Raw genomic sequence first — 14,508 nt, forward strand, 5'->3', positions numbered from 1 at the left:
GCAGCTCAGCTCCATCAGCTTGAAACAACAGCTGAAAACCATCCTTTTAAAAGTAAAGATATGCATTAGCCAACATCAAAAATCAAGTCCTTGTGACTGCCAGTTATAACATGCCAAAATGACAAGCCCTCTGTTAAGGGATATGAGAAGAGTTATTTGTCCAGTAATAGAACAGTGCTGTTAAATCATCATAATCTTTCTTTTGTGGGGGGGATGGGGGGGGGGGGAGAAGGGAAGGGAATATAGGTTCTGGTCCCTAATTCTTTATAAACAGAAATGCCTGTTGGCTAAATGAGGCAAGACAGTCGAGGAGCTGCAGAGTAGATCTGATAATTTGCATTCTCCACCTCCTGCCCTTATGGCAGAGTTAAATTGGTCTCTCATTAGCAGGGGAAGGTTTGTTGTGACACCGCCGGCTCTCCCCACTGCGCCCACACGGCTGTTCCGCTGGAGCGGCTGCCAGCGGGGCGGGAGGGGCTGTGGGAAGGGACTTGCTTTACCTCTCACAACAGGTGCCTTTGTCAGCACACCTCGGAGGCAGCCAAGGAGGAGCCACTCTCAGCCCTACGCTTTGAACTTGTGCTACAAGATAAAAAACCTCCAACCATCTACCCCACAAGGCAAAGAAGGTGAAGAGGAAGCGGTCAGGTAAAGCGCCTTGGAAAAGCCTGAGCAGGGTTTAGCACGGCACGTGTGATTTTTGTCCAGGTGACACAAAGAGCTGTCTCGTGAGCTGGGCATCGCTTCAGGATTGGAATCAAAGTCTCTCTGCTGTGGGAATGAATCGGAAAAAGCCTGGGAGCCTTTGAAGAAAGCCGAAAACAGTGCACTGCAGGTGCATTTCAAGGGAAAAATACCTTTTCTCCTCCTGCAAGGGTTAAGCACGATCAGAATCTGCTTCAGTCTCAAGGATTTAACATCAAGTGCTGCATTTTTTGTTTGCCATAAGCCTATTAGAACTCTCTCTGTTTCCTAGCAATAACATGTAATTTCCCCCCTATTTAAGTGAAAGAGATGTTGGGTTTTTAATCCTGTACGCTACAGCTGTTGCTCAAGTTTCCTATTCAAATGCAAATAGCACCTGGTGCTATTTAGGTACTCGTGTAATCTTTGAGAAAGATACTCCAGGAGCAGAGGGGAAAAAAGCAAGGTAGGTCTGACCCTGTTTATTCTGGAAAGTGGGAACATAACCATATGCTCCCAGCAACCTGAACTGGAAATTTCTACCAGATTTGCTGCATCCAGCACAGACTCTTTTTGAAGACACATGTATGGCTGAAATGATTCATGTTTCTGGAGCAAGTCTGATTTTTTCACCAGGAAGAACAAAAGGCTGCCAGAGAAGATAAAAATAGTGGATGAATCTAAGCAGAAGTGCTGATTTGGTTAGCAGTTGCACCTTGCCTGAGCCTCCTGGAAGAGCTGCAGTCTTCATTGCATTTTGTGTGGCTGCTTTGTGCTGTGTTGGAAATGGACTCTTTTTGGAGGGTTGTGACTTGATGCCATCATCTTCCTGCTGAAGTCAGAGTAGATGCATTTCAGCTCTGCATAAAAAGCAGAAGTGTTTGTAAAGGTTTTAAAAGAGAGAGTCAGAGACTTGTGGAAAATTCCAAGGAATGTCTGAAAGAAGTTGTCATTACACCAGTCTCTTCAAGTTTACAAATAAGTCAGAAGACACAATCCATTGGAAACTGAGACTCTGCTAACAAGAATCTCCTCTTTCACAGGCAAAAACTGGATATAAAGAATAAGCAATTGCTGCAAAGTTGGAGAACAGAAGTGGTTCCAGTCCTGCTGTCAAGCACTGACGGATCCTTTCTCGCTTAATACTAATCTTCATTGGCTCCTGCTTTTTCATTTTCATCCTGATAGTGCAATTAAAACAGGTTCCCTGGCTACCACCAAACTTAAGCAAATGCCTTTTGCAAGTTGGATGTTGGGAGCATGAGCAGGTGTTTCAGAGCTGCTTCCCATGATAAAAGGCACCCTAGAGAGGAAAGCCCACACGGGAGCTGATTTGCTGGGTCATGTTTTCTCTGGTGACACTCCTTCCTCATTAGCTTCTTCAGGTGGGTGTGAGCAACTGACACGGAACTGAGCCAAGGTTCAGCCTTGGATTGTCAACCTGCCGTGGCTACTAACGGCTGCTTGCCGGCAAAATGATGGAAGAAATCTCCATAACGGTGGCTTACGATGCCCATGTTTTTAGCCAGCTGTATGAGGAAGACTTTCTGGCCAATCTGGTGGCAGTCAGCAAACCCAAAGCTATGGTAGGTGTTGGATCTTGCTCCTTTGCCAGTACTGCTGAAGGTTGTGCTCTGCACAGTAGTTCAGTCCTTCTGCTGAAAGCTATTATTTATTTTCTCTTTTTATTCCTTTCTTTCAGAAATTTGCCTTTGTGCATCCCCACAATTAAAACCATTTCTTTCAGAAGAGATAAGATTATGACAATAACATCTTTCTGACTTGCTGAGTTTAGGAGAAGGTGATTGCTTAATAGCATAATAGTTAAAAATAGTGGTTTTAAAATAATATTGAGATAACAGTTAAAGTGGGAAGTGGCACTAAATAATGTAAACCCTTTTTGTGCTGTAGCGTGGTAATTAAAAGTTGGGGCCAGGTGCTCTGCTTGCAGCCAGGCTCTGGGGTCTAGGTGAGTGTCATCACTAAGTCTTAAGAGAATCTGTGCCTTGTGTGGGAATGGTGATTTAACACACTTGTACGTTCTCTTGATTTCAGCTTAAGTATCTGTTCAAGCTTCTTAGCTTAACAACCACTTCCTCCTTCTATTTTTTGTCATAATCAGTGTATATCTGTTTGTGAGTGACACGGAGAGCATGGTCATCTGCCTCCCTCATGGAGATCCCAGCATTTGCAGGGAGCTGCACTGAAGTGAGCTACTTTTGACTCATAAATTTGGTGCCAAAATTCATCTTTGGCCTCAAATTCTACAGATGAGCCCACGTATGAGCCAGTCTGCCTAGAATCAATCAGAAGTCTTTGAAGATAAAAGTGCTCTTAGAGGTGTTGAGCTTAAGTTGAAAGCAGAGTTACAATTTCAGTCTAAGTTCAGATCAGGCTAATTCTTTAGCAACCCAGTCAAGCATTTGTGTTTGTAGATTTTGGTCTGTGGATATGTTTGTATCCAGGTGGTTCACTAAGCTGTGACACAGGGAGTTATTGTCAGAAGAGGACAAAATTGCTCTCTTGCTGTTTGTGTAACACCTCTCTAGGCATGTTTCCTGCTTGGGTTTTTCTGCCTGTCCATGCTGAGGAGACCTCAGATGCATGAAATAGTTTCCTGCATCTCTATAGAGTTCTGCCCAATTATTCTGATGTTTTTTATTGTCTCTGGCCTTTTTTAGGCTAGAATTTGCAAGTCCTGTTCAAATGGTTAGCTGACAAAACTCTGCACTTTAGTGGGACCTGGTTGGAGGCTGAGCTCCAAGCAGGCTTCAAATTTAAGCAGCGTATTGGCTGTATACTTTTTGGAACAGGAGCTGGATACTTTTTCTTCCATGCTGGATATTTTTAAATCCACATTGTACCTTAATTTATTGTCCAGCCACAACCTTTTGACTTCTTCTGCCTTGGCTATTTACTAAGACAGCATTTATCATTTTAACTGGAAGCCCAGAGCAGGTTCTTCCCTGCAGATAGGTACCCATGTTGCAGTAGGACTAAGAGCAGCCAAGTGCCTGTGGAGAAGGTGCTAGCTGCTGGGCTCTGGAGAAGCCCTTCTCTAGAGTTTCTGTGAGCAAATGATGGTGGCAGTGAGGGCCCCAAAACTGAACAAGAAGGCTGGAAGGGGCCTGTTTACAAAGACCTGTAGCGGTAGGACGAGGGGCAATGGTTTGAGATTAGAGAACAGTAGATTTAGGTTGGATGCTAGGAGGAAGTATTTTGACCATAAGGTTGGTGGAACACTGGAACAGATTTCCCAGGGAGGTATTTGAGGTCCTGCCCTTAAAGATATTCAAGGTCAGGCTTGACAAGGCTCTGAGCAACCTGTTCTGATGGAGGATGTTCCTGCTTACTGCAGAGGCATTGGCTGACCTTTGGAGGTCCTTTCCAACCCAAGCCGGTTTACGATTTCATGATTTCTTGGATGCCTTTTGTCCTGAGCTGCTTGCATATTCTGGAGCTGGTACTGCAGTTGTTTAAATTCAAATCCATGTGGTAAGAAAGCATTTCGTGGGTGGTTTCCCTTGTGATTTAAATCTTTGCAAAGTGCTGCCTAAACAAGCTCGGTGATGGCCTCCAAGTCCTGTAGAGCGGTGGAGCAAAAGTAACAGACATTGTGTTATGGACATCTAGGTCCCTCCAGATCTGGAGGAGAGAGCAGCGGTTGTCAGGAGCACCACCCTACAGATCCACCCTGAAAATATGATGAAATCACTTTTTTTTTCTCCTTATTTAAAAAATACTTCCCTAAGAAGTAACTACTTATCTCCAAGTAAACAGAGATACTTAGATACCATAACCATGGGAGGGGAAAGTATTCCTACTGCTGTTAGTTGTAAAATTTGAATGATTGATTTTAGTGTGAGCATATGTTCTTATCAACTCTTTTTTTCCCCCTGAATCAAAGCATCTTAATGTGCTTCAATGCATTGTATAGCAGATATAATAATAAGAGATAGAATATAAGAGGTGTGCTTTGTGCAGGGTTCACACAGGAAACACTTCACTGCTCTTTTAAATGATTGAGAGATATATTAACTCAAGCAAATAATAGTGCAAACAACCTGAGGAGGTTTAAGATTGAGCTCAAGAGGGTTATGATAGGATTAGATGGTGTATGGGAGCTTGCACTACTAAGGGATGGGATCTGATGACTCAGAAAGTTTCTTTCAGTTCTCTGCTGCTATGTTTAATCATGGGACAAGCTGCCAGTGGGGATAGGTTTTGGCACATCCTGTTGACGCTGTCCTGGTCATTTTAGCAGATTGCATTAAGGTATGTGCTGTACTTAAGGTAACTTTCTGTGGGAAGAACTCACAGAGTTTTTGTTTGCTCTCAGAGCTGGTGTTGATTGCACAGGTATTTTTGCAGTCTGGGACGTGGATTAATAGGCTTGATGGTGGTGGGTTGGTGGTTGGACTTGATGATCTTAGAGGTCTTTTCCAACCTTAATGATTGTGTGATTCTGTTCTAAATCTGGATCATCTGCTGTTGTCCAGACCCATCAATTCTAGTTGAATTTTTCAGTGGGAAAGGTCAGCTTTTCAGCAGTATTTTTGTAGCATTGCACTGATGCACATGAACGCTAGACAATTCAAGAGGATGTAGAGGATCTGAGTTAAGGCGCTACTAAATATGCTCCAAAGCAACACTGTGTGATAGTGGTCCTCCAACACACCTTCTAATCAAATTAGTCATACTGCAGTGTGACCATGACATATGGCTGTTTTGCTGTGTGGTCTTGCTTTCAAGATTTCAAGTTACTCTGAAACTACTTTGCACAGACATGCAAAACAGCATACACAAGTGGGCTGCTGTGAGGTTTGTGCAAGAGCTGAGTAGCCTTACTCAGGAATTTAAATTCTCAGCTTATCTGCAGCAAGCTTGAACCCAAGGGGTGATGAAAATGGTATACTAAGTGGTATAATCCTCTTAATCCAGAGTTGAAGGACATTCTTCTGGAAAGCTGCATTGTGTTTTCATTTCCCTGCCTGCCTTGTTATGTTTAGCTCTGTTCATGGGAACGATCAGCCAGTTTGGAGAAATAATCTGTGGTTTTCATTTCCCACCAAGGTTGAACTGAGGTGGTTCAAAGCTGCAAAGTGGGTGAAAAACTGGCAAGAGCACAGGGCAAGGTGGTCAGTGGGTTGAAGTGTAATTGGCAGCTGGCTAAACATTTGGGGGGGTGGGGGGCGGGGATTGCTGTTAAGCCTGATACTGTTTAGTATCTTCAGGCCCAGACAGCCTGGGATGAAACCTGGTTTTCATATGGGAAACACTTGATTTTCAGGTGGCAAAAGCCAGAGTATATGTGGTGGACACATGGAAAGGCAGGTCTGCTGATCAGAGGAAGGCTGGGAAGGGTGGGCTGAGAGTAACTTCCAGAGGCTCAACAGAGGCAAATGCAACACCCTGGGTTCTTCCCTGGGTAGGAGTTTCACACTCTTGCTGAAAAAGCTGTTCCGGTTGTCTTAAACATGTTGTAACTCCACACCTTTAAAAGATGGGACAGCCAAGCATGGAAGAGGTTTCATGGAACAAATGCTTGTCTGATACAGCTCACAGAATGTGTAATGTACACAAACCTAGCCCCACATGTGGAACTCATGAATGGTGAAGAAGCACATTTTATACTGCCCTAATGTGTAGTTGGCATAGAAATTTAATCTTTTTCATGCTTATTCAGCCTTCATCACTCATTTGTTGTTAAACATGAAAAGTAATAATTAGTACTAAAATACCTTGGGCTGTTTATTTTTATATTGCTTTCCCCCTCCACCCCCTTTTCCCTACAGTCCTAAACCTTCAGTGTGCAGCACTATTTGGCTGCTCTATGTTATGAGTGCAGAGTAGAAACTGTCCAAGGTGAAGCCATAGCTTTTGGTATTGGGGCAGAAGACAGTTACCGTGTTTAGTAGGCAGGAGGGCATGGGAGTGATCTCCCCACTTCCTGAGAAGCCATCAGCTGCTGCTGGGCTGCACCCAGCCCTGGTTTTTGTATTGCATCAGTGCTCATCAGCCTGATGGTTTTCCTGTTTCACTGAAACTCTCTGTGCTGCAATCTGTGTCTGACAGTGTCATTGTGCAGCCTGTGTTTTGCACTGAGGTTCAGTGGCATGGTTCATCCTGCCCACTGATGGACAGAGGTGACAGCTGAGCAGATCTTCATCTCTCCATTACCTGAGCTTCCTCTTTCATCCCAACTTCATTCCAGTAACACCTTTTGAAAATTAAGAAGTATTAAATGCTCTTTGGGAGAAGCATCCTGCTGTCCTTGGAGTATAACAGGTGGCGGCCAAGACACCATCTTCCATGATCTGCTACTCAAAATCTGCTGTTCAAAATCCGTTTCTAAGTTCTCATTTAAATTCATTCAGGGTTCAGCTTCCCATCTTGCATCTGGCATGCATTTTTGTGCCAGAGCACGGCATTCTGTACCATGACTTATTTTATCCCCGTGGAGGTACTTACATGCTGTGACCAGCTCAGCTGCTGGTGCTCTCTTGTACAGACAGAGGAGCTTGAGCTCTTACACCTCCTGTTGTGAGGCATTTACACTCTGCACAAAGCAGTTCAGTGCCTCTGCTCTGCATCCTCTTCCCGCCCCCCCCCCCCCCCCAACTTGCATCTCCCAGGACTAGATGACTACATCCAGAACTGGTGCAGGATTAAAACTTCCCTAGTCACTTTGCTTTCTCCTACCCTAGTGCATCCCAGTGCTCCCCTTAGCTGTTCTGCCACAGCCTGGGTCTGATGGCAGAGTGACAGCTCCCTCCCCGCAGAGGTGGTCTGTTATTTCCTACTCTTTCTTGTCTCAGTGTTCCCAGCTCCACACTCCAGTGTATGGCCTCCTGAGCAGTGCTGATGCAGCTATTTGTGGAGCTGTGTTAGGAATGGTACTGTTACAGTTAAAAATTTTGAGTATACATCTATTAAATCATCGTGTTCCTAAGGATTGTTTTGGCCAGCATGCTGTCGAGCAGTGAGCAGGAGGGAGCAGGCTGTGGAGGAAGAGCTAGATCTCTTATACTTAATTAGCATGAGGGACATGGAACTGCTGGAGCAGGTCTAGAGGAGGCCACAAAAATGACTGGAGGGCTGGAGCACCTCCCCTATGGGGACAGGCTGAGAGAGTTGGGGCTGTTCAGCCTGGAGATGAGTATGTTCTGGGAAGACTACAAGAAAGCTGGGGAAGGGGTTTTTTACAAGGGCTTTTAGTGACAGGACAAGGGAATGGATTGAAGCTTGAGGAAGGGAGATTTGGACTGGAAATTATGAGGAAGTTCTTTCTAGTGAGGGTGGTGAGACACTGGAACAGGTTGCCCAGGGAGGTCATAAATGCCCCCTCCCTGGAGGTTGTTCAAGGCCAGGTTGGATGAGGCCTTGAGCAGCCTGGTCTAGTGGAAGGTGTCCCTGCCCATGATAGGGGGTTTGGAACTAGATGTTCTTTAAGATCCCTTCCAACCCAAACTATTCTCTAAACGAATCTGCTTTCACAGCATGTGCCTCCCATTCCTTCATCCTCTGTTCTTCCCAGAGAGCAGAAAAACTTCCAAGCTTCTGGAAAGGTCCAAATGGTGCTTTCTTGGGACTGATCCCATCTCATAATGGGATTTAACATTAGCAGGAGATCAGCTGTTCCGTGCTGTAGTTGAGCCCTACTTAGATTTGGTGTGAAGTCAGCACAGTTCTGTGACCATTTCCATAAATGCAGATATATATGTGCAGTTTCCTGATTCTTCTTGTTCTTTACTGCTCCTTCTATCCATGTGTCATCTGCAGATTTTATTAGCAGGACTGTATTTTCCACTTCCAGGACACTGATGTGATGTTTGATAGCACCAGATCTTTTACGAGTCCCAGCAGACTCTCCGTAGGATGTCGTTAACCCCAAATGAAAAATGCCATTGAATAATGATTCTCTTTGACAGTGGCTTTTTGACCCATTTCCTAAGCTGTTTAATTCATGCTTTATGGCTGTCAGATATTCCTCTGGGGGGTGAAAAAATAAATGTATCATCTGGTAGCAAATCCACTACTAGAGAAGACTGCTGTAACTGTAAAGTTACCTTCATCAGTGAGAATTGTAGATAAAGAATAAGATGGCACCGATGGTGTGTAAGACTACATTGGTGTGGAACCAGTTACATGCCAGCAGTAGTTATCAGCTGGATCCTTATCAGCTCTGCAGAGCATGTGTATGGGTTTCTGGGTTGCAGCTAACCAACCCAAGTCTTCCAGATGGTTTGATCTGTGGTTTTGAGATGCTGATAGTACAGGGTTTTCTTCTGGTCTCAAAGTGAATCTCTGCTGTGTTCAAGGATTTACTAAAAGTGAACACTGATGGACTGATGACCTCATCAGCTAGTTCTGACTGCATGAAAGCCTGCAGCTGGGGCAGCCCCCGAAAGCAGCCTTGTCTGTGCAGGTTTGGGAATCATACACACACTTTGGATCTCTTGGGGCTGCTGTTCAGTGCTGCTGTGCGTCCCCTCCCTAGGGATGCTCTCCAGCAGCTGCATTCATGGCCTACAGTTCCCTGCCAGCTCCATGGTGAGGTGTTCTGAGGCCACCACAGAGGCTGGAAGGCTAAACCTGAAGCCTCATTAGAGGTATGGAGGGAACCTTTTTGGCAGATGAAGAGTTAGAGAGATGACAGAGCAGAGTAAGGATTAGTTATTGCACTAAAATGCTGTACCATGCTTCAGTGAGTGCTTCCAGTTTCTTGGAAGCTGGACACTGTCCCACTAGCATTTTGGAAGTGCTGATCCCTTAATGTGCAGTTTGAAAGGCTTTTTATTTTAGGGTTTTAGCAGTTGTGTTTATGGAGCTGGGCAAGCAGCAGCAAGACAGGGCTTTTGTGAAAATGTGACAGAAGTTGTTAGTTGCTGAAATACAGATAGTATTTGATATGACAGAAGGGGGTGTGAGTATCAGCACATGAGGGTTCAGCTGTGTTAGAGACAAGGGGAGTATTTTCTGCCAGTGGAGTAATGCACTAAGGAGTAATTGCTCTTAGTAACTTGTGAGTTTGGTAGATTTCTAGAAGCAATGAAAGGTGTTTGAGCATCAAGGACCTCACCAGATATCAGAGAAGCCCAATGGTGATTTTAAAGATGCAAATTGAAAGTGTGACAACATTAAAATTTTCTTGATGCTGGGAGAAGGGAGCTGGGGTTGTTTAGCCTGGAGAAGAGGAGGCTCAGGGGTGACCTCATTGCCCTCTACAAATACCTGAAAGGTGGTTGTAGCCAGGAAGGGGTTGGCCTCTTCTCCCAGGCAACCAGCACCAGAACAAGGGGACACAGTCTCAAGCTGCGCCAGGGGAGGTTTAGACTCGAGGTGAGGAGGAAGTTCTTCACCGAGAGAGTCGTTTATCATTGGAACAGGCTGCCCAGGGAGGTGGTGGAGTCATCGTCCCTGGAGGCGTTCAAGGGGAGATTGGACGTGGCACTTGGTGCCATGGTCTAGTCATGGGGTCTGTGTTGATAGGTTGGACTTGATGATCCTCGAAGTCCTTTCCAACCTAAGTTATACTGTGATACTGTGATGCAGAATTGATCTAATATTAACACCTAGAGTGTGTGTTCAAAGAACACCATGTGGATCTCTACTGATGAATGTAGCTTGCCTGGGCATCATGCTCTCTTCAACTTCTGGAGAGAGGATGAAGCTGGGTGGGAGTTGATCTCTTCTCCCTCATAAGTGGGAGACAGGACAAGAGGAAATGGCCTCAAGTTGCACCAGGGAGGTTGAGGTTGGATGTTAAGGAATAGTTTCTTCTCCAAAAGGGTTGTCAACCCCTTGAACAGGCTGCCCAGGGCAGTGGTGGAGTCCTCAACACTGGAGGGATTTAAAAGCTGTGTAGATGAGGGATAGGGTTCAGGGGTGACCTGGCAGTGCTGGGTTAATGGGTGGGCTCAATAATCTGAAAGGCTTCTTCCAACCAAAAGCATTCCATGGTACTCTTATTGTTCAGCGTTCTGATCCAGCCTCTGTCTTGGGAAGCAGAGATTTTTTTTCATTATGACCTGGGCATGGAGTGTGACAGCAGACAGGATGTGACCTGATAACTCAGCAGAGTCAGAATGGAGTCTGACAAGGCAGCTGGTGTCACCATTCCTGAGGCAGGTTTTAGAAGATGTATTCAGCTGGGGGTTTATTAGCTGAAAGCTGTGGGCTCTGTGTGTTCAACGTTGATAGGTTTTACAGCCATGATACTACCAAGATTTTGAGCCTGATCACTGATCCATTGCTAGCCTGGTGTCGCCAGATTTCCATCTGCGAGCCTGAGAGACAGATCTGTGTTGGCTTCGAGAGGTTGTTTCTTTGCTAAGTGATCCAAGAAAATCACTGGGGACTTGTTGCAAAATTCAGTTGCCACAGGCATGGATGGTGGTGAAGACTGCACTTTTCTCTTCCTGCTCATGCCCCTGCAGTCAGCAAGGACACCTCCAACTAGATCAGGCTGTCCAGGGCCAGATTGAGTCTCATCTTCAATGAGATCTTCAGATCCCAATGTTGGCTTTCTGTATTCCAAAATTGCTTCTCACTTTGAAATATGGAGAGCTTTATTATAAACTTATTCAATTTAAAACTTTTTTATCATTTTTTATAACTAGTAATGTTATTTATTTATTATTTTATTAGAAATCAGTTCCTCACAGCAAGGGTGGTGAGACAGGCTGGGTTGGATGAGGCCATAAGCAACCTGGTCTAGTGGAAGGTGTCCCTTTCCATGGCAGGGGGGTTAGAAATAGATGATCTTTAAAGTCCTCTCCAACCCAAACCGTTCTATGACTCTATGAACCTCACCTCTGTTTGAGCTAAAAAGACAACCTGAGCATCTTAAAAGCAATGCTTGAAATGGCTGATGATTTGAGATACTTGCAGCTGATGTCTATCAGCTCAACCCAGACACGAAGTGCAGTTAAGGGTGTGAGCATTGAGATGCTGCTGCACACCCTGAATTGTCAGCAAATGCCCATTTTGCATTTGAATTGCCTCTGGTCAACAGGAATCCTGTGGGTAAGGATACAATAACATTTGAAACACTCTAAATGGAAAGTATATGTGTGCAGGTAATTTCTGTGATCCCACATAGTGTAAAGAATGCCTGAACAATGAGAGCTCTGCCATAAAAGACTATCTAGGCTAAAAGAAACTGCCAATATATCCCAAGGCCACAGGTCAGGATCAGATAATGGAGGAATCGGTGCTGAGCAGCCAGCTGGGACAAGGCCCTGCTCTGGATGACACTTAATGTGAACAGCAGGGCTGCAAAGATGATCAGAGTGCTGGAGCACCTCTCCTGTGAAGACAGGCTGAGAGAGTTGAGGCTGTTCAGCCTGGAGAAGAGAAGGCTCTGGGGAGTCCCAATAGCTGTATTTCAATGTCTGAACAGGACCTTCAGGAAAGCTGGGGAGGGACTGTTTAGAAGGGCTTGTAGTGATAGGATGAGGGGCAACAGGTTGAAACTGGAGCAGGATAAAGGATGGACATCAGGAGGAAGTTCTCTACAATGAGAGTGGTGAAACACTGCAACAGGTTGCCCAGGGATGTGGTTGAGGCACTATCCCAGCAGACACTTGAAATCAGACTCAGTCTGGCCCTGGGCAGCCTGATCTAGTTGGAGGATGTCCCTGCTGACTGCAGGGGGGTTGGACAAGATGGCCCTTCAAGGGTCCCTTCCAACCAAAATCTGTGAATCTTTGCCATAAGGCAGAACAATTATTTCCTTGAGCCCTCTGGAGTGTTCTTTTGAGTGTGTATTCCCCAGTCAGTGTCTGTGCCTCTCAGTCACAAGCATTGTGATGAGAGCAAAAGTTTATGATGGTGTTTGGAGATACAGTTGAGGGAACCAGGATTTTGTTTTCTTCTGTGTAGCTGCACAGGGAGCCTTATTGAGTATCTCTGGGTCTCAGCTCACTTTTTCAACTTAAATCACTGTGTTGCTGACTGAGTTTAAGCAGATCTTTAAACAGCAGGGCTGTGGAAGAGTCATGAATTCTGCCAGGTTCAGCAGGTTTAGATGAATGGAAATACATTGTGGAGATTAAAATCTGACAGGAGGATCTGGTGGTGGAAATCATCCCGTATCACTGACTGGGGCCACTGCCATTTGGATCACAGTAAATTGTGCAGGTGCTCTGTACATTTTGCAGCCTGCCTTTCCCTTCTTTCTGGGAGGGGATTTAGATCTTTTGATACTGGGCTGGTGTGGAAGAATAAAATAAAGATTAAAATTCACAGCAAAGCTGGTGTCCTTTGCCTCCAGCCAGCTTTCAAATTGGATTTGTATTATCCTGAAGATTCGCATCAGGAGGTCTTACATTTTCAGAGCTGGCAACAAGGAGACTTGCAGGAGGAAGGAAACTCTACCCTAGTAAGGAAGGCAGTCTTTGTCGTGCAGCAAGGTGCTTTGCTGGTATAAAAAGAGCATTTCTGTCAGGGTTTTTTGCTTGGTTGGTTGTTTTTTTTCCCAAACATGAGGTGGAGAGATGCTGGTCTGCAGTAGGCACTCAGACAGGCACGCATTCAGCAGACAACCTCTCAACATAACTAAGGTTTCCAAGGAATTTGACGGAACATAATCTTCCTGCAGACAGATGATAAACCAGCATCTGACATTCTGGACCTTTATTGTACTGTGTACAACACATCGGCTGGAGAATAACAACACCATGGACCCACCTTTACCCGTAACAGTGACAGCCAGTGGGCAGAGCTGCTAGCTTGCCCTAAACCAGGCTGCCCATGATGGTAAGCCTAGAATCAGGTGAGGTCTGAGAGGCTGCTTCACAAAAACGTTTTTATCACATTGCCTCCACACCAGGTGTTAGAGAATGTTTGATGAGGTTTGTGTGTGTTTTAGAGGGGAAGGTGTCTGGGTCCTGAATGTGATGCTGTTGCAGCTAGGAGAAACGCTGCTGAGGGCTGTTCCACTTGATTTCAGACCTCTGGTGAAATAGCTTCTTATCAGTGAGCCATTCACCACACGGTGATAACAGGAGAAATGGAAATTCTTCAAGCTCTGTTCCAGCTTGTGAATTTTCTTTAGGTAGCTGCTGATTTTAATCCCTACATTTTCTTCTGCACATGAATGCTGCAGATTTTCTTCTCTACAGACTACCCAGCACAAATAGGGTATAGTGGGAAATTATGATTTGCCCTTTTTCCTCTCAGATTTCCTGCTTGTGGCTGATAAGCTCACTGGAGATAGAGTTGATCAGATTGCATTGCATAATATCTAAATACAACATCCCACTCACCCCCTTCAAAGTCTAATCCGAGAGACAAGTCTGTTGTGTCAATATGTGACTCTGGATTTTGTTCTTTCTTTTCCATCACTTCATCCTCCCAAAAGAACAATGAATTGCTTGTCTACTTATGAGTCTTGCTCTGAATGACAGACACTGCAGGATATTTCTTCATGTTTTTTAAAGGTGATACAGCTCATAGACTCATAGAATGACTTGGCTTGGAAGGCACCTTAAAGATACTTAGTTCCAACCCCCCTGCCATGAGGTTCTCCATAAAGTGTTTAAAGAGCTATGTTATCCTTTCTTGAGCCCGATTAGTTGTCCTTTAAATATGAACTATTAACTGGAACAAATTGGTACAACAACTTTTGAGTGTGGTCTCAAATCTACTTGAGATTCTGTTCAAATCTTACAGCCTTCATATGACACACTTAGCAGAACCAAGCTCTCAGATGTCACACATGCTTGGACATGGTCCCTCTTTGCAGCAATGGGAAGCGTCTAGCCTTCTCGTGTGGCTTGCAGTGTGTGATGGATGGAGAAAGTGGAAGCTAGGCTGCAG

The 14,508-nt window shown here is 45.0% G+C and overlaps 1 protein-coding gene across 8 annotated transcripts in view; it reads left to right on the forward strand.

The window, feature by feature from the left end:
• The window catches only part of RABGAP1L (RAB GTPase activating protein 1 like), a 310,408-nt gene that overhangs the window by 277,448 nt on the left and 18,452 nt on the right, over window positions 1-14,508 (forward strand). Inside the window, exon 1 of one of the 8 annotated variants that reach the window (XM_068141363.1) lies at window positions 515-2,270. The exons of the other annotated variants lie outside the window; for them this stretch is intronic. Within the exon in view, the coding sequence (XP_067997464.1) occupies window positions 2,160-2,270 (111 nt within the window). The 5' untranslated portion in view covers window positions 515-2,159. Of the gene's footprint in view, window positions 1-514; window positions 2,271-14,508 lie in introns of those variants that run through there. 8 annotated transcript variants of the gene reach the window in all.

The sequence above is a fragment of the Melanerpes formicivorus genome, unplaced genomic scaffold, assembly GCF_026170545.1.
Source record: "Melanerpes formicivorus ecotype bairdi unplaced genomic scaffold, bMelFor1.0.p_v2 SCAF_7, whole genome shotgun sequence".
In the NCBI taxonomy this organism is placed as follows: Eukaryota; Metazoa; Chordata; class Aves; order Piciformes; family Picidae; genus Melanerpes; species Melanerpes formicivorus.